Below are 24,045 nucleotides of genomic sequence, written 5' to 3' on the forward strand. Positions count from 1 at the left end.
TGGGATGAAGGATAATGCTTTTTGGAGGGGCCTGGTAGCGGAAAAATATGGAACAGTAGATGCTGGACGAAGGACTAGAAACATTGTAACTCTTTTTGGGTGTGGTTTGTGGGGGAGTATCATGAATGGGTTGGAAATTTTTGTAGACATATCTCTTTTAAGGTTGGGGACATAAGCATATGATTAGTTGTTGGGCACATAAGTGGTGCAGAGAGATCGAGTTGAAGGACGCCTTCCCTAACTTATATCGCTGTTCATGCTAGAGGGATGAAAGTCAAACAAATTTGTAGGTCTCATGGGGTGCTATTCACTAGGAACCTTCAAGATTGGAAGATTGGAGAATTTCATAACTTGATAGATCTTTTGTACGGACTAGAGACACCAAACAACTTATCAGATATATAGAGGTAGTGGGAGAGTAGTGATTATTCGCTATTAATATTTTTTAAGTGTTTGCTAGGGAGAAAGGAAGGTACTTTTCCCACGACCCCATTTGGATCCATAGAGCATCGAGGAAGGTTTGTTTCTTTGCATGGTTGGCGGTAAGGGGTGTGATCTAAATAATAGAGAACCTGGGAAAGAGAAAGAATCACCTATGTCAATTGGCATTTCATAAGTAAAAGTGTAGGCGGATGTGTAGATCATCTTCTTTTGCATTGTAAGGTGGCTAGTCGGTTATAAAGGATGGCCCTCAATTTGTTTAGGAGGCATTGGGTCATGCCAGGTACAGTGAAGAGGCTTTGCAAGGTTGGATTCATTAAAGAGGGAAGAGATGCCCGAGGGCTTGGTGCGTTGCACCCTTCATAATCACGTGGGCCTTTTGGAAAGAGAGAAATAGGAGGGCCTTTGAAGGAATGGAATGTAAAATTGCAGTGTAGTATTTTGTCCTTAGTTGCTTTGTGGTGTACTTACAAGGTCCCAATTTAAATAGAGGATTGAATTTCTTTTGGTGAGAACCATATTTTGGTGTAGGTTCTCTTCTTTTTTGTATTTGACTTGTATACGGGGTTTCCCCAAATGTTAATAGAATTATTTACTGCATAAAAAAACAGATCATCAGAACTATATGGACATATTTGGAGTATTCACATAAATCATGTAAATACTATAGAGCATCTATGTATAACTATGCCTAATAAAGTACATAAAGAATAGGCCTATAATGTATATACAAGGTAATTAAGAGAACATAAAAGGTAAAAGTTTACCTAACATATGCTTGTGTTTGGATTACAAGCAAAAAATATTGGCTCAATGAGAAAACAACAATCAATTGGCAAGACTCGCAGGTGAACAAAAGAGAATTTGATTAGTTGAGAAACAGTTCATAAATAGGTCAAGAAATAAAATTTCATTTCCCAAAAGTAGAAAATTAGAATCGCATTCAGAAAAATATGGCACCGTTCAATTCCGTCAATTTAAAAAGGCATCTAAGGTTGACACACAAGTGGATCGTGAGGCCAAAGACCCTTCACTGAAAGTGTGAATCATCTTGGCAATATGATTTTTAAACTCAGAAAAATTGCTTTCAAGGGACACCTTCCATGAAAAACCCAAATAATGTCCTACACAAAATAGTTCTTCAAATTCAAATCTATTTTTAGGTAGTTTAAGTAAGGAAATCAAAGGACTGTAAATTTTTTGTTGATCTCAAAGTCCTAATATTAGTAAAATAATGAAATGACTATATTTTTCTTTTGGTAAAGTAATTAAATGATATTAGAAAGTGTTGAGAATATAAATAAATAATAAAAGTGTGCTCTCTCTAACAACTTAAGCTTTTTTATGAGATGGTCACACACTTCAACATGATATCAGAGCTGGCAGAGGTATTGAGATCGAATCTCCCCGCCACCCAAAATTAAAAAGAATTTCCACGTGTTTGGCCCATGAAAAAAAATCAGGTCCGCATGTGAGGGGCGTGTTGAGAATATAAATAAATAATAAAAGTGTGCTCTCTAACAGCTTAAGCTTTTAGATGAGATTGTCACATACTTCAACAGAAAGCATCAAGAAGATTCAAAGTTTTTTTTTTTTTTTTTGACGACGGAGAAATCTGTTTGTGACCCGCCCTTTGGACCAATTACAGCCTTCTAAACTCGGTGGATAATGGGCCCGCCCCTCTTCTCTTCTCCACTTAAATACTGGGCTTCGCTTTGTGTGGTGTGGGGCATGAACCCGTGACCTAAGATGCAAAGTTACAAAAACACAGTGTGCAAGAAATCTGCCCCAAACAGAAATATATGGAGCTAGCTTGGCAAAAACCTGTGAAACAGTCAAAAGGGAACCCTACTACTCTACTGTACTAGAGATAGGGAACTAACAAAATCCAAAAAGATATCCACACTGTTTACACTGTGGCAAAAAAGGGCCAGCCAAATAAACTAACTAGACATGGGGCTTTAAGAGTGCAGAAAGAGGTTGATATTCCATTAAAACATCTGCTGTTTCTCTCCTTCCATAGGCTCCAAAATATGGCTGCTGGGATCATTCTCCAGATCTTTCTGATGGATTTGTCAACTCTCCACAATATCCAGCTGGCATAAGCCTATATTTCCACCGTAAAATACTATTTTTAAATGGGTAAATAAAGTGAACACATTTTGCTAAAGGGTTTTGTGCTTTAAATACAATATAGATATAGATTAACTTGGCTTAATTCCTTGAACCAAATGACCTGATGGTGCTCTCAAGTAATATTATTCGAGGGGGAGCAGAGATGGTGCTTTTATTAAGAAAAAAACAGCTCCGATTGGGAAGATATCTGTCTTGTATGCATGCATGGGTACTTCATCATATGTGCTGCATTCCTATTTAATCAAAATATCATAGATGCGGTATTCCATGTCAGAGCTATTGTTGTCTGAGTTTGAGGCCCCTTCTGAAGTTATGCAGGAGAAAAAAATAAGCAACTTTTTGTTAACTCTAGCAGTGTTTGTGAAATATTTTTCATGATTGGAGGATGACTATGTCAAAGTCAGGTCACACACCTTTAGAGTAAAAATCACTCATTCCAATCATGTGCTTTCACAGGTCTTTCTCCCTTTTCGATCCCTACACCCTTGCTCATATCTTGCTCTCATCCTTCCTCTATTGCTTTTTGGCTATGGACTTGTCATGTTGATTGCCACACATGGCTCTCTGTCATGGTAGGTACTCTTGGTAGTGCCTTTTTCTGATTTTGCTGGTTGGTCTTCAGTAAAAGTAGTAGAACTGTAGTGCATCCATGCTCACCATAAATACTTTTGAAGTATATGTGGCAGTTCCTGATCCCCTAAATCTTCCTATTCTAGTGTATAAATCCTGAAACATGTAATGATTTATCTTATTGCAACTTTCTGATGTTCAACTAAACCTTATGAATGATAATTTCTCATATTCCTTCCATCTTGTTATAGGTTCTCTGCAGCAATGGAGGAGAGAAGCTATTACTCTTAGCAGAAGGCCTGCTGAAGAAGCACATTGCTTCTCATAGTTTACATGAACCAGAAGGTGCTTTTTGTTTGTTCTCCCATAACTCATGAGTAATCAGGCTTGGTGCTCTCTTATGCTTGAACCTTGTTCTATCTACTGAAACATTTCATGCTTTTATACAGCTCTTATTGTGTATGTTTCCTTATTAGAGCAACAATCTAAATATGGAGATGCCTTGGAACTTCTTACCGGAAAATTTGGGTCTCTTATAATGACCGAAGTTGATAGACTACGTTTACAGGTACTGCCTGCCTTTTTCTGCTCTTTCATTTGTTGGTCATTGATTAAGTTAACTAGTCGTAACAATGACTAGTAAATTTGAAAGAGGAAGGACGAGTTCCTTTACATTTGAGGATATTCCTTTGCCCTCGGGGTTAGATAGAGTTGTAAGAGCGCAACAACTGCTGTGTAGGTTAGGGTTAGGGCATGTCATGGGTTCGAATTCTGCCACAGACAAAAGCCTGGTGAGGCCAATTGTCTACCGAGTTTCGAACCATGCGCCACTGACTCTTGAGGATTTCTTGGGTTATAAAAAAGTTGGAACTAGGTTCTCGTGTTGAATGGGTGCAACCTTGGGTTCAGGAGTGTGCAGTTCTCTCGCTAATTGTGCCTTTCTACAAATGTCAAAGCATCTATTATCAGGGATTATTTCAGATAACAATCCCATCATTTTATAATAAAGTCAATATATTAAAGAAGTATGAAAAAAGTCCAAAATAAACCTAGAGTCGCAATTTTTTTTTAACATGGTAACTTTGAACCTAGATTGTAAATATCAAACATACTTTGGAAGAAGTTTGGGGAAGTTGTAGTCATAAAACTTGGTTGACCCTCTATTGTATAAAATGAGATAGAGAGTTCTGGTTGAAACAGAAGTCCCAACTGCATATTTAGGATTCATGATTGCTACTTGGATCATTGATGGTTGAATGCTGAACAACGAGGACAAATTTGTGTAAGGTTTTTGTGAATAGCATCCTTACTTATGGAAATAAAATAAAGTATGAATAGCATTTTTCATCGATATGTTAATCCTCAATGTAGATAACTTTTGCTTTTGGTGTCAGACTCTAGGTGAGAGGTGTCTTGAAAGCATAGCAATTTGTTTTTCTGTAAATGGATATTCATTTCATTTCAGTGGCATATTAGTCCTAGGGTACTCTCCTTTATTTTCTGGGGAACATTGTTTTCGTTCCTTAAATGTGCATTCTTTGACTTCAAGTTGACAGGGGAGGCTTCTTGCTAGAGGAGGTGATTATGCTGCTGCAGCCAGCATATTCCAGAAAGTTTTAGAACTAAGGTATGTGATTTGAAAATGCTGATTGATTCATGTTCATTGTTTGTTCGTGTGTTTACTTGTAGTCATTTGAATTTTGTATATGCTGCTCTCGTAGGTGTTCCACATTGAAGTTTCTTGAATGATTTGTGGCATTGATTTCTGATATTCTGAGAGATATTAAAGAAGATAATTTGACTTGGTAAATTTTCTTAAAGACATTATTTGAACATAGATGCCTTTTACCGAAACTAGGATGAACCTAGTTGCTGTGGCTTGGGAGGGATTACGTGCCTTAAAGTCAGTGTGGACCCAGTTTTCTCCAGTCTTTGTGGACATGATTACCTTACATTTGGGTTTGTTCAACCATAGTAAACTGTTTGGTGGATTCTACAAGGGTTAGCTGGCCCAGAGTTTACTGTCATAAAAAGGAAAAAAGAAGTGTGTATAACACTGTTTGCAATGCCATGTTCAAATCAGCAACCAAACTACAAAGCTTAAGACGATTTTAACGCACACACATATGTAAATCTGACAATTAGATTTAATTAATTAGACTGCTTGATCTTCTAAACCTCTTTTCCCCATATTAAATCCTTTTCCTCCGATGACCACTACAACCCAAGAAACGTCAAAGTCCCCAAATTTCAATCTTGAAAAAGCATACATTAAGTGTAAAAAAATAAATTCCACTCTAATAATACATATAAAAAAATTGATTCTTTTAATCACTTTCCCCAAAATTCTCATTACTACCATCATAAACAGAGTGGTTTCCAAGAATAAGGAATGAGGGAGATTTTGTATTTCACAGAATAAGAAAAAGGGAATGATCGAAGAGGGCAGGGGAAGAATAATTTTCACAAGGGAATGGCACTGTTCACCGAGACCTGAACCACCAATCCTCCACTAGATTCCATCCTCTTCAGCCGTCAAAACCATGCGAAACCACCATATCATTCCAAATCGAAAAAACAGAGCTCTAGATCTTCTCTGTTTTCTCCCTTTAAAACCACCATACTTTACTGCTAAATCGTTGTGCCATAGTCGGAAAACACCACCTCCATCTCTTCCATCCAAATACCACCGACGAACCATGCCGATCCAGCCAAACAACAAACAAATCAATGCATTTCTGTTGTTACACCGTCAGTCTCTAAATAGAAGCAAAACAATTGAATCGAGAAGAGTTGCTCGAGGCTTTTGATTGCCATCTCCGGTCTAGGATCCTGCTCTTTTGAAGCCCCTAATCTCTCCAATGGAAGAGACTCCTCTTGGCGGAGGAAATTTGCTGTTGAAATGAATAAAAGATTTAGAAATTAGGAAAGAGAAAAAAGATTCAAAAATTAAGAAAGAGAAAGTGGGCTTTAATGAAAAAACAAGAAGAAAAAAAATTAATGCTAAAAAGTATATGAAGCGCGTGTAATACACAAGAGGGATACTCATTTGGTTGTCTATGCCACATCAACACGGGGGGGGGGGGGGGGGTATTATTCCATTTTAAAATAGCTTAGGAGGTAATAGGACCTGCAAAGAAAAAAAAATAAAAAATAGGACCTGCAAAGAAAAAGTGTGTCCGTGGATTTCCGATCATGGTTTGGGGGGCGGGGAGCACTTATGCCTTTTCCCTAATTATAAAGCAAGCGCTATTATGAAAGATATACTCTCTCCGTCCCATTTTATATGTCACTTTTTTACTTTGCACTTGCATTAAGAAATGATGTAACTTTACCCTTCTATTCTTTTTTAATGTTTTCTTAAGTCAATTTTATTAATAAATGACAAGATTAATTAACTATTCTATCAAGGGTATAATAGGCAAAATACGGTAATTTGTGCATAAATTTTATAAAATGACAAGTATTATGGTCCAGCTATTTATAGAAAGGGATGACATATAAAATGAGACGGAGGGAGTAGTTGTTATCCCCTTAACATTTATTTTGTGATGAGGAACTTATAAAACTATTAAATATGCAAGGGTACTTATAAAACTTTGAGAGGCAGCACATCTCAGCCTTATACATAAGATTGCTTTGCCTATTGCAAGAACTGGAGTAACTCAAGTACAGAAAGGCCAATAGTTCCTCCACCACCAAATTTCTGCTTCATTGATATGATTTTGATTCATTTAAGCTGGAGGAGGATGTGTTGTCTTTCGTTAAGTCTTGTTGTGTAAAAGATGGTATTCTGCAGTTGCGATTCCAGTCTACCAGCACCACACCCCCAAAAGTATTGTTAACATTTTGAACCTCACAGAAAAAATGAGGACTGCTATATGCAATATGAACTCATCCATGTTGTATTGGTAGTAACTTGGGATAGCATTTCTTTCTTCAATTACCCATTAAAAGTATTTTTTATACCTGAACATCTTAGTTTAGTACCAAATGATGCTTTGCTATTGTTTTCCCCTTCGCCAGACACCAAAACCTGGTTTAGTGCAGGTTATTTCCCTTAGATATAAACCAGACTGACTTCTTCAGTGTTGGTGCAACATATTAGATTCTCACTAGCATTCGTTGGTGTGTTCTTTTGTAACACATGGTACATGCTTAGTCTCTTAAGAACCGAGGTCAGTTTGAAAGCTTTAGCATTGCATGCGAACTTACTTTCAAAATGAATGGAGGTGCTAACCAAATGATATTACTTCTTTTCTGTTCAAGTATCAAGTAATTTTGTCCTTGTTTACCACTGTTTTATCACAAAAGTATGTGTAACACTAAACTCTTTGGCAGCCCCGATGATTGGGAGTGTTTCCTCCACTATCTTGGCTGTTTACTGGAGGATGACAGTAGCTTGTGTAAGGGGGAAAACAATGACTCTACTTATCCTCTAAAGCTGATGGACTCCCAAGTTTCTCACTTGACAGATGAAGCAGTAATTGCTAATATCTCTAAGTAATTTATTATCTCCAAGTTTTATGATAGTTTCTGACTCATGTAAGTTGTTGAATGCAGTTCGGTTCTCGCCTATCAAATGCGTCATCTCTTGTACGGAAATTGTTAACAGAAGCTAGTAATGATACTGTAAGATGTCCTTACTTGGCGAATATTGAAATCGAAAGAAGAAAGCTTCTACATGGAAAAGGTGATGCGGATAAGTTGGTGGAGGCTTTGGTACAATATTTTTTCAGGTAGCTTCTATCATTCTTCTAGTATTCCTTCTTTTCCTTTCCTAATTTGAACTTTAAACTCAAGATAGGGTAATATAATTTTTTTTGAAGACTGTTATGCACAGCTGCTTCATTACCTTAGGATATTTTGGTGAGTAGTATTAGAATTCATTATACCATGGATGTCGGCTTAGACTAATCTGAGTTGTGAATTGTAGAGTTGAAGTTGGATTGCTGCTCTGTCATTGAAGTTCTTCTTGAAATTATTTAACTGTTGAGATGAATGATAACTTTGTGCAGAGTCTCTTTTGGTCATACTTATTCCATATTGCTGATTTGTTTGAAATCAGGGATGTATTCTGCTTTATTGTAGGATGGTGTGTAGTTAGCGTCTATTAACTTAATATTATCCTTGAGTTTTTCCTCCTTGATCACAGGTATGGGCATTTGGCTTGTTTTGCTTCTGATGTTGAAATATTTGTACACATTCTGGATCTTGATAAGAAGATACAGCTTCTGGATAAGCTGAAGGAATGCTGTGAGTCTATTCCAACTAATCCCAGAAAGACTCTTGGACAGCATATTACTGTCTTCAAAATTCAAAATATTGTTGGCAGCATGGTCACTCTTTCCATTAATGGTATATCTTCTTCTTAATGATGCATTACATGCATATCGGTGTAAGATGCAGACAAGTTTACATATAAGGATGCTCAAATACACATAATTTGAAGCATACATTGATATCCGTGCATATAGGGAAACAGTTTGACCCTGACACCCTAGTGCATTTCTCTGTTGAATCAACTGAAGGAACACACTTAATAGTTTGTTCTAGTTTTGTGTGTAGATATGTTTTGAAGTAGATTCATTTTGAAATAATTGTTTCATGCAAGACTTGAATTTAAACTTTAGGGGCCTTAGTGAATAAGAATTGAAACATGAAATATAGTCTGTTGATGTCGATACGGATTGGATTGCATGCAGACTGTGAGTATCTGTTTATTCTGGGCAGTGTGCAACAAATAAAAATGGGAAAGTAGATATGACGGAGGAATTTAATAGTCGAGGGATCAATGATAGGGTCGTTTCTTTTTGCAGTCGCAAGGGCTATGCTTTTGGTGATTATAGTAGTTTAAGGTGAAATGGATATTAAGTAAAGGGGAATAGAAGGATAGTGAAGGTTATTGGTGGAGGTCTTACTAGATTGCATGCTTGCTCTGGCTTACTCCACCTCATTATTAATGGTCTCACAGGCAGGATAGTGTGTGGAGTGGTGGTTGGGGTTCACATGTACTACCTTGTATGGAAAGGTAGGGAGTCCTTGGACCTCATCTTTTGTATATGTTTATTAGAAGAGGTTGCAGGTTCACTTCAAAGTGATCTTTTCTTACGCTGTCATATTAGGCATGTGCCTTCTCTCCACTTATGTTACTTACACAGTCCTTCAACGACTTACCATGATGTTTAAAAGGACAGTTGATTTTTTTTTTGTGTCAAGTGATAAAAGGACGTGAGAGCTTTTTGATCTTTACCAAATTAATATAATAGAAATTGTCTATACAGAGAAGAATTACAATGTTCGATAAATGCTATAATAGAAATTCTCTATACAGAGAAGAAATACAATGTTCGATAAATTAAGTTTTGAGAAAAGTGGACTCAGTTTGGTGTTTCCATAATAGTGAACAGATCTTCCTTTATAGTTTCCCAGAATGCCTGAAAGAAGGCCATGGTGTAACCATCAGGCCCAGGTCTTTATCACAAGCACACAGTCTTATCCCTTCTAGCACCTCATCCTCACTGAATTCTCTAGATAACCAGCTCTGCTCCTCCATTGTTATTCTCTGTACATTAAGAATATTTAGTGAGGGTCTCCAGTTTTCTACCTCCTTATACAAATGGTGGTAAAAATCCACAATAGAGTTCTTGATTTCCACTGGCTCAGAAGATAACTCTCCATTAATCATTAATGACTCAATGGTGTTGATTCTCTTGTGAGCTGTTGCCATTCTGTGGAAATACTTCGTATTTTTATCGCTATTCTTGTTCCACTGAATTCTGGACCTCTGTCTCCAAAAATTTCTTCATTTTTTGCCACCTCCTCGTATTCCATGGCCAAGTGTACCTTTAGTATCTGTTCATCATCAGTAAGAGATCTAGACTCTTGAGTAACTTCCATGTCCCCTATCTGACGCAAAGTTTGCTCCTTCCTTGCCTTCCAGTTCCCCCTATTCTCTCTGCTCCATTCCTTCAGTTTTGTTTTAAGCAGCCTCAACTTAGTAGCTAGTTTGTAGTCCGGTCTTCCTGACACTTCAAAGGAGCTCCACCATTCATGAACTTTACTTTTGAAACCCTCTACATTAAGCTACCACTTTTCAAACTTGAAATAAGATCTCTTGAAGGCCTTATTCCCACATGTTAAGACAATGTGATTATGGTCAGACCCCAAGCTAGGCAGAGTACATTGCCTAATTTGAAGGAACATTTCATCCCATGGGAACGAGTATAGAAATCTGTCAATCCTGGAGGCATTCCTATGGTTTGCCCCTCCTCTCCAAGTGTTTGATCCCCCAAATAAAGGGGGGTCAATCAGCTCCAATTCGTTGATACAGCTGGACAGATCTGTCATGGCTTTAGAAAGCCTGACACAATTGGTTTTCTCGGAGGGAAACCTAGTAGTATTGAAATCCCTACTTACTACTGAGGGCCCTTCACACTGACTCCTTATAGCTCCTAATTCTTCCCACAACTCCATCCTTTCATTTCTATCACAAGATGCATAGACTGCTGTGAGAACCAAGTTAATTCTTGATTAACTCCACATAATTTACAAGTAATTGATTGGTTCCCATATTCCACCATCTCCCCTTTCCATGATCTTTTGTCCCACATAACTAAAATTCCATCCTTGCTGCCAATCGCTTCCAGCCATATTCCCCCCATCCACCTATTCCCCCTAATTGTTGTACATGATCCCCCACTGCCCCATTTAGCTTTGTCTCCATCAAAACTATAATATCTACCCCCTCTTGTTGTATTCTGCTTTTCACCAAATTTCTTTTACTCTCCATGTTTAAACTCCTAACATTCCATGATAGAATTTTTAAATTCATTGTAACTGGGTGGCATAAATTCTCCCACCGCTTCTAGATTCACTCCTAGGTTCTCCATCCTTGAACTTCACATCAAAGATCAAATTTTTGAGCTCTTTAGGGATTATCTGTTTGTCCTTATGTTCTGTAGCACTCGAGGCTAAGGAGCCTTCCTTTTCCCTTCTTTGGTCAATTTTTAACAGAAGGGTCAAAGCTTCCCCAGATAAACCATCAAAAGACATTCCAAACATTTGGCTGAGTCGGAGGATATTGTCTTGTACCCATTGGTTTGTTTTCCCCTCTGCCTCTTTGCTGCATTCAGAGGCATCACAATTGAGAGGTGTCGGATCACTAAGAGGAATTAATTGTTGAGAATTCCCCTGTACCTCCCCTTCCTTAGTTTTATCACTTGTCTCCCTTATTTTCGACAGAATCGACTTTGAATGACGCTTCTCTATATCGTCCAGCTGCAGAGACTCCGTCTGGATAGCTCTTCTTGACACTTCACTCCACATACTCTGTTCTATGCATGTTGACAGAGTATTTTGGGCTTCTGTATTAACTGGCCAAATGTTAATATCTTTAAAAAAAGGCTCAACAACCTTTGTTGGGCTTTTATTTAAATGGGTCGGCTGGCCCAAATAATTTGATTGGGGTTTCACTTGACCTGTAGCAGTGGGGCCCCCGTATGCATGTCCCATCACATCCACAAGATCATTTCCCTCTCTCCTTGGCCCAATTCTCTGTGAAGTCAACATCTGCTTTATGGCATCAACAACTTTATCCACATGGCTACTGGACCCCACAACATTCCTTAAATGCATATCATTATCCACAGGATCCTTTCTGTCTCTCCTTTTCCTTAATCCCTGGGAAGTCAACATTTGCTTTATGGAGTTAGTAGCTTTATCCCTTTCCTTTTCTAGCCTAGGACTGACTTCTTGGCTGTCAAGCTCAACCACCTCAGATCTGCGAAATCTTGCCGGAGCTTCAACCCAAACTGGAAGGGAGAAAATCAAACCACCATCTTGAATTTCAACTTCCCTGGGAATATTTTCAATGGGGCCTTTCACTTTGATTCGAGCCCATCACAGATGGTTTTTTTATCGTGGTTTCTTCTTCAGTTGCAAGCCATCCCCCACATTTATCTCCTATCTCTTTCATAATATTCTCAGACCATAGTTGAAGAGGTAGACCAAGTACTCGAATCCAAAACCATTGAAAAGTGGTGTGGGCTGGATAAGCCCCAGACGTCGGAGACCACCAGTCAAGCACAAGTTGTTTGCCCTGTCTCTTCCAGTTACCAAGAAGAATGTGTTGTGCATCTTTCCTCGACTGGAATTCGAATAGGAATTGAATGCCATTCATGTCGAAAACCTGGATATTGTAAACTCCTTTCCAAGTTTGTTGGATCCTCCTTCTCACATCATTTCTTGTTGGCATCTCGTTGCAATCTGGAAAGCTTCCTATTAGACATCTCTGTAAAAGATCCTTTCCATCATGGTGTAAAGAAGCTGTCACAGTGCCTTGTACCTTGGAGATAGTTGGTTCCTGCACCATCCATCTGTTCTTATAGAGAGCATCCTTGTAGCTACCTTCTCTCCTCTTTGAAGGATGATTTATCTCCCCTATTGCTGGAGTACCAGCTTACATTAAAGACCTCCTATTAATGAAGCTTTCAATCCGGCTGACAAGTCCCAACCACCCCTCATTGTCCTTGTTTTCTGGAATAATAATAACAGACCTCATTTGGCCATTAACCGTAATGATCGACAAAAAACGACCAAACTTGTTGAACTTCAAGGAGCAAAAGATATTAGTTGAAACATCTCTGCCTCTCCATGTCTTAAACATTTTACCCCTGACTTCTGATGCTTCTCGCAACCTTCTGCTAGCCAACCCAGAGCCCCTTTGCTAAAAGTCATCCTCCTGATGTAGTACCTAGAGCTTTCCACCCATTCAAACCATGTATCAGAAAACATTATAGTCTCTGTAATGTCAAAAGATTTCCCACCTAGTCTAAAGTAAATACAATTTTCCATGATGAAAAAAAGGCTTTCAAAGAAAAAAGAAAGATAGGGAAGATTCCGGTGGTTGAAGACTGCCGGAAAAGGGATCAAAGACCCTGAAGGGGTCTTTAAAAGGAAGTCTCGATAAAATTGCCTGGGAGCATATTTTTCACCTTTTTGTCCAATGAGTTCTTATAATGTTAGATTGTATACATGAGCGAACATGGAAATGTGGGCTCACAGAGGAAGAAACTGTCAGAAAAATGGGAGAACTTGATGCAATTCTCTAAGACAGAATTTTAACAGAAGAGTTGACAGTTAGGAGGGCAACATTTACCATGGAATATGAGGAATTGATTAAAAAAATGAAGAAATATATATCTTTTTTAAACAGGTAACTTTGTATATCTAAATCTATATCTGTATCTATACTACCTTAAAAGCATGAACTTCCTAACTTGAATGTTAAAGTACTATAATACCCACCCTTCGGGGTGGCTCAGTGGTTTGGGCTTGGGACTTCCATGTTGGAGGTCTCAAGTTTGAAACCCCTTGCCAGCGAAAGCAAGGGGTTTGCCTTCTGGGTCGAGCTCGTCGCACCGGGCTTGCCTAGTGCGGGTTACCTCTCCTATGTGGTTTGCGAGCTATTGCATAGGAGTGGAGGTTTTACCCTGTGCGCACCCAAAGGGTAGCGGCTGCGGGTTTCCCTGGTCATAAAAAAATTTAAAAATTACTATAATACCCCACCTTAAAACACTCAATTTAGTATATATTCTATATTTAATATTATATTTATTTACGCTATATTATATTAAAAGCAGGTACCTTTTCACATTGATGTGTAGTGACTTTTTCGAAGAGTTGTGACTTTTTCGATGAGTTATGACATTTTTGGAAAGCTGTAATTTTTCTGGAAGGGTTGTGACTTATCTGAAAAAGACACAATAGACACCTTTTCATACTATCCTTTGTTGTCTTTAAATAGATGGGGTTTCTCACACTTTTAAACTACAAATTTTTCAAGTTTTCTATTCTTATTCTTAAATAAGGAAGATTGTGAGAGGTTTTCAATTATGCAATTACAATATTTTTTGTGGTTAAATTAGATAGATCAACAAAAATTGATGCAATAAGGAGAATGAAATAACTCAACTTTAAACGAGAAGAGTATCTTGATAATTAATATGTACTCATTTTCATAGCCATAAACTATACTTTTGCAACAACTTTTACTTAACAAGAAGTTCAATAATTTTCTGTTGCACAAACTACAACTTGGTGTTCAGAATCTGAAAAGTCTCAAACTGTTGGAGAAAAAATATTTGATCAAAAATTTGTTTGAAGAGTCCAAACTACATTAAATGAGTACTTTTTCGTTTCCCATTTATTTATTGTACTTTTGTTTTTATTCAATTTAACATAGAATGTTCTTTTTTCTTGGGGGTGGGGCGCATCTTTAAGACCATAAAGTTAAAAGACATTTTTATATATTCTACATATGATCCTTAAATTGAAAGTTCTCTTTATTTTTTAAACATATCAAATTAAAATTAGACCAATCTATATCTATCTGTTATTTAATCTATATATACTACCTTAAAAGAATGAACCACTTAACTTAAATGTTGAATTACTATAATACCCCAAACTTAAAACACCAAAAATGTAGTATATCTTCTATATTTTATATTGTATTATATTTATTTACGTGTATAATATTATATTATAATTAAAGGCGGACACCTTTTCACATTGAAGGGTTGTGACATTTTCGAATAGTTATTACTTTTCCGATGAGTTGCGACCTTTTTGATGGGTTGTGACTTTTCTATAGGGTTGCGATCAGAAGAGTTGTGACTTTTTCGAAGGGTTGCGACTTTTCCGAAAAGTTGTATGACTTTTCCGATGAGTTGTGACCTTTCTGAAGGCTTGTGACTTTTCTATAGGGTTGTGACTTCTTTTTTATAAGGCACAATGAAGAATTTTTCATACACTACCCTTTGTTGACTATAAAAAGAGGGGCTTCCTCAAATTTTTAAACTACATTTAAAAAAAAATATTCATTATTCTTCTTCTTCTTCTTAAAACGTCCTATTTAGTATATTTCTATATTTTTATGATAAGAAACAATATGCACATACTAATACTATACATTTTTAACTATAAATGGAGGGGTTTCCTCACATTTTTAAACTACACCTTTTTTGTGTTTTCTATTTTTCTCTTCTTAAAACCTCAAGTTTGATTTACAGACTTTGACAATCTCAAAGTTCAGTGAAATTAGAACACTCCCTAATATGAATGTAAAATTAATCTAATACCCCAACTAAAAACATCCAATTTAGTATATCTTCTATATTTTTTATCAAATTTATATTATATTATATTATATTATATTATATTATATTATATTAAAAGTAAGAACACCAACAATACAATAATAACAAAGTAACGCACAATGGGAAAGGGAGGAGAAAGTATATTTAAGAGGTTTAACTAAGAGATTTTAAGAGTGACTAATATTTTATTTAATAATATTCACATTATTTTTAAAAATAGAGTGATACATGATTTGATATTCACGTGCAACGCATGTGTGTCAAAACTAGCAACTACAAATGTACATAGGAAGTACTGAACCATATTTACAATAAGATCATCAAATCCAGCTATCTGATCCTAAATTGAGTCTAGTACATCAATTCGGGAGATAGTGTCATTGAAGTATAATTGATTACACCAAAAACACAGTAGCAACAAGCAATTAAGGTTGACTTTTTGCATACTGGTTTCTATACTATTAAAACATCTGAAATTCCTCTCCTTCCATATTGCCCACCAAATGCTAGCAGGGGCAATTCTCCATTTCTCTCTGCTCTTAGACTGCATTACAGCTTCTTCCCAACTCTGAATGGCTTCAGCGATCTTTCTGGGCATGACCCATGACAGGCCCTTGAGATTTTTCAACAAAATGGCAAATGCACATAAGAGATACAACATTATTGACCAGCTGCTAATATAGGGTGAACTAAGGAACCTACCAGAATTGAAGGAGACAGTTGATTATTACCCAAAGTAATACTCAAGAAGTGTACTATGGAGACTTGCCATTTTACAGATTTTGAAAGAAGTCTCAATGCTACTTTCATAGTCCTTATCACCAGGAAGAAGGGTGACAAGGAACTAAGGGAGTTCAGTCCCATTAATTTGACAGGTAGCATGTACAATTTTTTTTCCCAAGTGCTGACAGAGAGGTTGAAAGGAGTAATGGCAAAGCTGGTAGATTCTCAGCAGATGACCTTTATTAAAGGAAGGAAAATCATGGATTCTGTCCTCGTTGCAAATGAAGCAGCGGACTCAAGACTGAAGCAGAAGAAACCTGGTATACTTTGCAAGCTACACACCAAGAAAGCATGACCTTGTAAACTGAGATATCTATTGTGTCTATTGGAGAAGATGGGATTTGGCCAGAAATGGATTCATTGGATCAAATGGTGTATCTCATCAGTTTCAGTCCTCAATTAATGATTCGCCTGCAGGATTTTTCAGAGTACAAAGGGTGTAGACTTTGAGAAGAGAGATTTCATTTAATTCTCAAGTGTATCTATGCGGCCAATTACAGAGGTATTCTTACACAAAACAGAAGCCTAACTATGAAATATTCAATTAAGGAAACAAATAAAATTTCTATACTTCGGGATACTAAATCAGATAAGAATCTGCCTAATTAGGATTAGAGATCTGATCATATCAGAATCATATAAAAAAGAGATCAGAATCAGGTCTGAATTTGATTAAATCTGAACACAATCAGATTTATCAACCAAGGGGCATCAAGGAGGCCCTTTGTCACCCTTTCTGTTTTTGTTAGCTATGGAGGTACTTAACAACATGATTAAAATTACAAACTTGAATGAATGGTTAAAAGGTTTTGATGTTGCTAGAACTGATAGGGAAAGTTTGGAGGTGACTCATCTACAATATGTAAATGATACTGAAGAAGTTTGTGATGCTGAAGAAGAACAAATTAGATTGCAGGGGATGATTCTGGTATTGCTTGAAGGGATATTTGTTTTACACATAAACGGGAGAAAGTTTTTTGTACCTCATCAATGATGTCACAAATATGGAGCTTTTGGTTGCAATCTTAGGTGGTGCAGTTGTTTCCCTACCAACTATCTACCTAGGAATGCCTTTTGGAGCTAAGTCCAAATCTGCAGATATTTGGAATAATATGATTGAGAAGTTTGAGAAGAATCTTCCAAAACGGAAGACTGAATATCTATCATTGGGTGGTACTTGGTAGATTGACTCTCACAAATTTAGTTCTTGATGCTCTTCCAACATACATGATTTCTTTGTTTCCTATTCTAATTAGGATCATCAATAGGTTGGATATCATAAGTAGTGTTAGAATTAGAATAGGAATAGAAATAGCATATAGAATCCTACTTTTTTTTGATAATAGTAACTAGCATATAGAATCCTACTTGGATAAGGATTGTAATGTAGTGTCTATAAATAAGGTTTAGTGTGATAATGTAGATCCACAATTCAATAATATTTTTCTCTCATATTTCTCACATTGAATCAGAGCATTGGTGAGAAATATTTGATTAAGAAAATTAGGTCAAAACGCTCATTGTGCGTCAAATCTCGGTGACTTTCTAGGGCTGTTATGCGTCAACCCCGTATTCGTTAGTGTTGTGTGAAAACCAACACCACCACATGTCGCTGCCCTCTCGCGACCATAACCCACTGAATTCCAACCGCAGAAAACCTTCCACGTTCCCCTCGCACCGTTGGAAGTTGCCTTCTCCGGTGAGATCTACACCACGTGCCGGGTGTGCTAGCCTTTTTTAGGCCACTTGTTTGAAGTATCGCGGTACATCATTCCAGTGAACTCTACAATCATTGTGCACATTTCGATGACTACTCACACCTATCTCTGTTTTCGTTGGTGTTGTGCAAAATCCAACACCACTACAAGGTCCAACCATCTCTGAAGACCAAAGCGTAACTAGCATTGCCATTCGTAGATCCCTCACGATCCCTCATGCACGGCTAGATCTAGGGTTCCAACGATTGCTTCAGCTCCATGGGCTAGTGCATGCAACTTTCTCTTTCAATATCAACTAGTCTCTTGATTTTGAGATGTTTCATATATTTTATACTAGATTTCGAGAACTTTCAGTTGATTTGAGTTTTTTTCAGTAGTGTTTTCTTTTTGTTCCAAATGCACTTTTGCCAAAGGGTATTCTCATTTTGGCTGGATTATAGTGATACTTTCTCTTCCATGGTTAAAGTAACATTTGTTCGTCTTTTTCTATCTATGGCTTGCCATACGCCATTGGCCTCCTCATCAGTTTGACATTAAGAATGCTTCACCATGGTAATCTTAAGGAAAAAGTCTATGTGAAACAACCACCTAGTTTTGTTGCTCATGGGAGTCTATTAGCCTTGTATGTCATTGCGCAGGTCATTCTATAGTTTGAAACAGTCTTGTCGAGCTTGGTTTGAAAAGTTCAATATAGTAATTTAGGAGTTTAGGACTCGTATTAGAGTTGATCACTCTGAGTTTTGTCGACATTCTACAACAATTCTGTGTATTTATTTGGTGGTTTATGTTGACGATATCGTTATCACCGACAATGATCAGGATAGTATTACTAATCTGAAGCAACATCTCTTTCAGCTTTTTCAGATTAAAGAACATGGCAAATTGAAGTATTTCTAGTATTGAGGTTGCTAGTCCAGATCAAGTATGTTATTTCACAATGCAAGTATGCCTTCGACATTCTTGAGGAGACAAAAATGGTGGGATGTAGGCCCATTGACACTCCTATGGATTTGAATGCTAAACTCTTTCCAGGATAGGGGGAGCCATTCATTGATCCTAGAAGGTATTAGTTGAAAATTTCAATTATCTTACGGTGACTAGACCTACCATTTCTTTTCCTCTGAGTGTTGTAAGTCACTTTATGACTACCTCCAATGATAGTCATTGGGATGCAGGTAATGGACTACTCTTCGAGAATCGAGGCCATGAACTTATCATTGGATATGCAGACGTTGAGTAGGCAAGATCACCCTCCAATAGATGTTCTACATTCAGATATTGTGTCTTAGTATGAGGCAATTTGGTATCCTAGAAGAGTAAGAAACATAGTGGAGTTGCTCGATCTAGTGTAGAAGTTGAAAATCGAGCAATGGCTGTAGCAACTTGTGAGCGAGTTTGGATTAAATTGTTGTTGAGAGAACTAAAATTTGGAGAAATCGATTAGATGGAACTTGTCCGTGATAACCAAGCAACCCTTCATATCACATCAAATTTAATATTTCATGAGAGGACTAAGCACATTGTAATTGATTGTCACTTTGTCAGAGAAAAGATACCCTCGGGAGATATTGTTACAAAATTTGTGAAGTCGAGTGATCAACTTGCAGATATCTTCACCAAGTTCCTCGTTGGTCCTCGTATTAGTTACATCTATAACAAACTTGTAGACTTATATGCACCAGCTTAAGCGGGAGTGTTAGAATTAGAACAAGAACATGAATAGTATATAGAATCCTACTCTGATAAAGATTATAATATACTCCCTCTGTCCCAATTTATTTGACACTTTTCGTTTTTCGAGAGAAACAATTTAAGTTTGATCGGGAATTTGCGCATGAAATCTTCAATTTTTTTGAAATGAAATTTATATATTTGTAAACTACGTAAAAAGTACTATAAATCACAATAATTGATAATTCAAAATGTTTAAAAGATCTATGAACAATTTATGGTCAATGATAGACTTGTTTGAATCTCGAAATCCAAAAAGTGCCACATAAAATGGACGGAGGGAGTAGTGTCTATAAATAGGGCTCATTGTAATGAAGTAGATACACATTTCAATATTATTTTTCTCTTATATTTATCACAAGTAGGAACTTTTTGTGGCAACTGGCAAGGGGATAGAGAATGGAAAGGATACCATTTGGTTAAATGGAAGGCACTGACAGTTGAAAAGAGATATGGGGGATTATGAATTAAAATCTTGAAGTTGAGTAGGGCACACAAAATGAAATGGTTATGGAAGCTCACTAATGACAACCAGTTATTGTGGGGGGAAATCTGATAAGAATCGGGTTACCAGAATAAACAAGAAAATAATGCGGAAGTGAAATTATAAAGATTAAAGACATAAATTGAAAGATATGTGAAATTCAAGAATAAAATTCCCAATTTCAAGATAAAGTGCTAAGAACCCTAATTGATCTTAGTATTCAAAATTAGCGGATTAAGACTAATTATGATACTAATAGAGTCAATTCAAGAATTTAGATAAAAAAGTGATCTAGACCCCTATTAGGAAGAAATTAGAGACAACAATTAGTATAAGACTAATCACCTTCTTTAATTTACGAATAGAAACCAAAGATATCAAATTAAGAATTAATCTTATCTCTTAAAGAATCGTTCTTATAAAATAGTCACCACACACAAAGGTGTAAAGAAGAGAAACCTCTCAAATAATATTAATCATGTCTCTCTAAAATAATAAAAATCAACCCCTATATATAGGGAAAACCTATCCCAAATAGAATATGATTTAAATCCTACTTTTATGGAAACTTTAAACTAGGAAACTTTTAAACTAGGAAACTTTAAACTAGGAAAACAAAAAAACTTTAAACTAGGAAACTTTTTAAACTAGGAAAACTCTAAACTAGGAAACTTTTAAACTAGGAAATTTTGACTTTAAGCATTCAACTTTTTGGGCTCTTTTATTGGGCTTCGTGTGGCCCAATCTTCTTTCTTTTGGACTTGAATTTGGACGCTTCTTTCATGATAAACATATTCTTGATTTTTCATTGAAGCCCGTCAACTTCAATACAAGTAGGCTGACATGGATGCTATCAAAATCAGTAAGCAAAATATGAGGAGGAAGACATTTCTAAAGAGGTTACTACACTCTATGGGGTGAGCTTGTGGATATCCATCAGAAACTTGTGGAGTGAATTCAAAACCAATACCAAGATCGAAGTATTAAATGGGGAAAAACTCTTTTCTGGAAGGATGATTGGCAAGCTTGCAAACTAGAAATGCTCTTTCCAAATATATACAACCTTGCTATACATCAACCAAAGGCTATTGTAGACTTGTGGACAACTCAAGGTTGGAGCCTTATGTTTGGAAATTGGAAGGCAGTTAAATGACTGTGAAATACTACGAGTGGCTCAACTTTTTTTAGCACAATTGAACAATTCTGTGGGCTTTAGATAGGAGAAGATCCTTGATGGCGGCTGAGCAGTAACAACTGTTCCTTCAAGGTTAGTGGAACTTACATAATGATGAACCATTCCAATCAACAACTCAACTATTGGCCTTGGAAGCTCAATTGGAAAAGTAAAATACCACACAAAGTAGCTTGTTTTGTGTGGCTTTTGGCTGAGGAAGCAGTCCTTACACAGGGATCACTTTATGCTCCACTTGTTTCTTTTGTGGGGAAAAGATTGAGACAATTAATCATCTATTTCTACATTGCTTTTTGAGATAACATGGCAATTTTGGAGCATATTTGTAAACCTTGAAGGAAGATATGCCATTAAGGTTACCACAACCAACAACCAAACAGTTGGCCATGGAAGAACATTTGGAAAACCAAAATATCATATAAAGTGGCATGCTTTGTGTGGCTTTTGGCAAAGGAGGCAGTGCTTACCCAAGAGAACCTAATGAAAAGAGGGATAATTTTAAGCCCCATGTGCTTCTTGTGTGGGGAGCAGGCAGAAACTGTGAATCATCTAATCCTACATTGTAGAATCACAGGACAACTATGGAGATTGTTTTTGAACCTCAGAGGAATAGCATGGAGCATGCCTGGGAAAATTACAGAGGTAACAAGCTGGGTTGTTGGCCAAGAATAGAGGCAGGTGGAGGATAGTCCCAGCAAGCATTTGGTGGACAATATGGAAGGAGAGGAATTCTAGGTGTTTTGAGAGCATAGAGAACAATATGCAACAGATTAAGCTTAGTTGCATCTTGCTACTGTGTTTTTGGTGTAATCAGTTACTTTTAAATGATCCTGTCTCTATCATTGATGTTTTAGACTCATTATAGACATAGGATCATAGAATCATAGAATCATAGAATCATAGATGTAGGTAGTACTTTGTAAATATGGGGCTGCTACAACTCTTGTAAGATTTGGATTCTAACATATATAGAAAAAGTTACCACTTTTAAAAAAAAAGATATGCCATTAAGGTTTCAGAGGCACTCAAAAGCTGGGAAGGAAGCAGGTCTGCAAGCAAAAGACAGAAGCAGACGAGAATTGTTCCTACTTGCATCTGGGGGACAATCTGTAGGGAGAGAAACTCTAAATGTTTTGAAAATGTGGAGAATAGTATGGAGAAGATCAAGCTGAATTGTCTCTTGATCCTATGCTTTGTGTAATCAGATGTACTCAAATGAAACTGTTTCTATTATTGATGTTTTAGATTCAATTTAGTCATAGACACTAGAATTTGGGAGCTCTTTTGTATATATGGTTTCAATACAAGTACAACCCAGGTATTGCTTTGATATATATATATAATACTGTTTCCAATTTCAAAAAAAAAGAAGTTCAAAATTGTGCTAGCCTATAGTGTAGATTGTATACATGTACTTCACGAGTTACTTTAATGACATTTTAGTAGGGAATCTGGTTACATTTTTCCTTAATGAAATTAATGACCACGTTATAGAAAACTCTATAGAGTTGCAAACATTATTTTTTGTAACTTGTTGTTGAGTGAGACCTATTTATCTTGAATATCTATTGTTTTGTGGCCAATCATTATGTGTCGCTTATAATGCAAGAAGCTTTAACATCTCAGGTCATTTAATCATTTCATGAACTTTTGTCCTTTTTAAGGAGGATGACATCTATTGCAAAGCCTATGTTTGGTGCATAAGTTGCATATTGCTTTGTTCAAGCATGATTGTTCTCCTAAAGTATTGCCATTTTCTTTTCCAGAGCTGGAGACAAGAGCTGTTAAAATGACACAAATGTACTGTGAAAATCTCCCTCTATCAAAAGAATTGGATGCTCAAGAGAGTATGTATGGTGAAGATCTTTTGTCTATGGCATGTAACTTGTTGGTACAGGTTTGTATTTTTCCATATGGTATTACAGTGCTCTATTCATTATGTATTATTACAATCACAAATATGTGCGACTCGAAAGCCATCAGGGACCCTTTTTGACTTCTGCAAGTGTTTGACAAATATAAAAATAACTTAAAAAAATTCAAAAATGACTTAAAATAAGTTAGGAAGTGTTTGACAAGGTTAAAAAAACTAAAAATAAGTTTAAAATGACTTAAAATAAGTTAAAAATCAAAAGTAGGCCTCCCCTACTTATTTTTTGATCTAAAAGCCATTTAAGTTTGACTTTTTATTTTTGACTTAAAAGCTACTTTTCTTAAGCCAATCCAAACGGGCTCTAAGTGTCTTAATTTGTTGAATGGCTGGTGTTATTTGTCCCCTATAAACTCCCCTGACAACTTTTTTGATTTTGTTAGCTCCTTATCTTTAGTATAGGACTCACTGTAATGGAGCCAACACACCCACTTTTGATCGCACTCTTTTGTGTACTATTTGCATCTTCTTGATGCCTTTAATGTAATCTATTACTTCATCAAAAAAAATATGTGACTTGAAAGCTGCAGCTTCAAACTGCACCATATTATGTCTAATAGTTTCTATTTTACAAGATGTTCCTTTAAATGGATTTCTAGTAATTAAAGACCAAATCTTGTTATCTGACATGTTTTCTTGGTTGGTAGCTCTGAACATGTTGAAGTGTGTGACTATTTCATCTAAAAGATTAAGCTGTTAGCGAGAGAAAACTTTTTATTTTACTCGATTATGTCTTAAACATGTTTCTAGTGTGCAGGCTTTGATTCTTTTTGATGAGCTAAGCACATGGAAATTCTATTCAATAATGATCTCAATATCATATAAAAGTTTAAACAGTATCTTTTCTTCTAATTTCTTTCTTGTCATTACATCCACACTCCTTACTAGTGTAATTGGCA

The 24,045-nt window shown here is 36.5% G+C and overlaps 1 protein-coding gene across 1 annotated transcript in view; it reads left to right on the forward strand.

Moving 5' to 3' along the window:
• Positions 1 to 24,045, forward strand: part of LOC125831899 (N-terminal acetyltransferase B complex auxiliary subunit NAA25) — a 60,602-nt gene that overhangs the window by 3,463 nt on the left and 33,094 nt on the right. Inside the window, exons 4-10 of the mRNA XM_049511026.1 lie at positions 3,399 to 3,492; positions 3,597 to 3,715; positions 4,704 to 4,774; positions 7,489 to 7,630; positions 7,711 to 7,886; positions 8,303 to 8,505; positions 22,983 to 23,113. Coding sequence (XP_049366983.1) covers positions 3,399 to 3,492; positions 3,597 to 3,715; positions 4,704 to 4,774; positions 7,489 to 7,630; positions 7,711 to 7,886; positions 8,303 to 8,505; positions 22,983 to 23,113 — 936 coding nt within the window. The remainder of the gene's footprint in view (positions 1 to 3,398; positions 3,493 to 3,596; positions 3,716 to 4,703; positions 4,775 to 7,488; positions 7,631 to 7,710; positions 7,887 to 8,302; positions 8,506 to 22,982; positions 23,114 to 24,045) is intronic.

Source organism: Solanum verrucosum, unplaced genomic scaffold (assembly GCF_900185275.1).
Source record: "Solanum verrucosum unplaced genomic scaffold, falcon-dt-bn FXZP01000185.1, whole genome shotgun sequence".
Classification (NCBI taxonomy): Eukaryota; Viridiplantae; Streptophyta; class Magnoliopsida; order Solanales; family Solanaceae; genus Solanum; species Solanum verrucosum.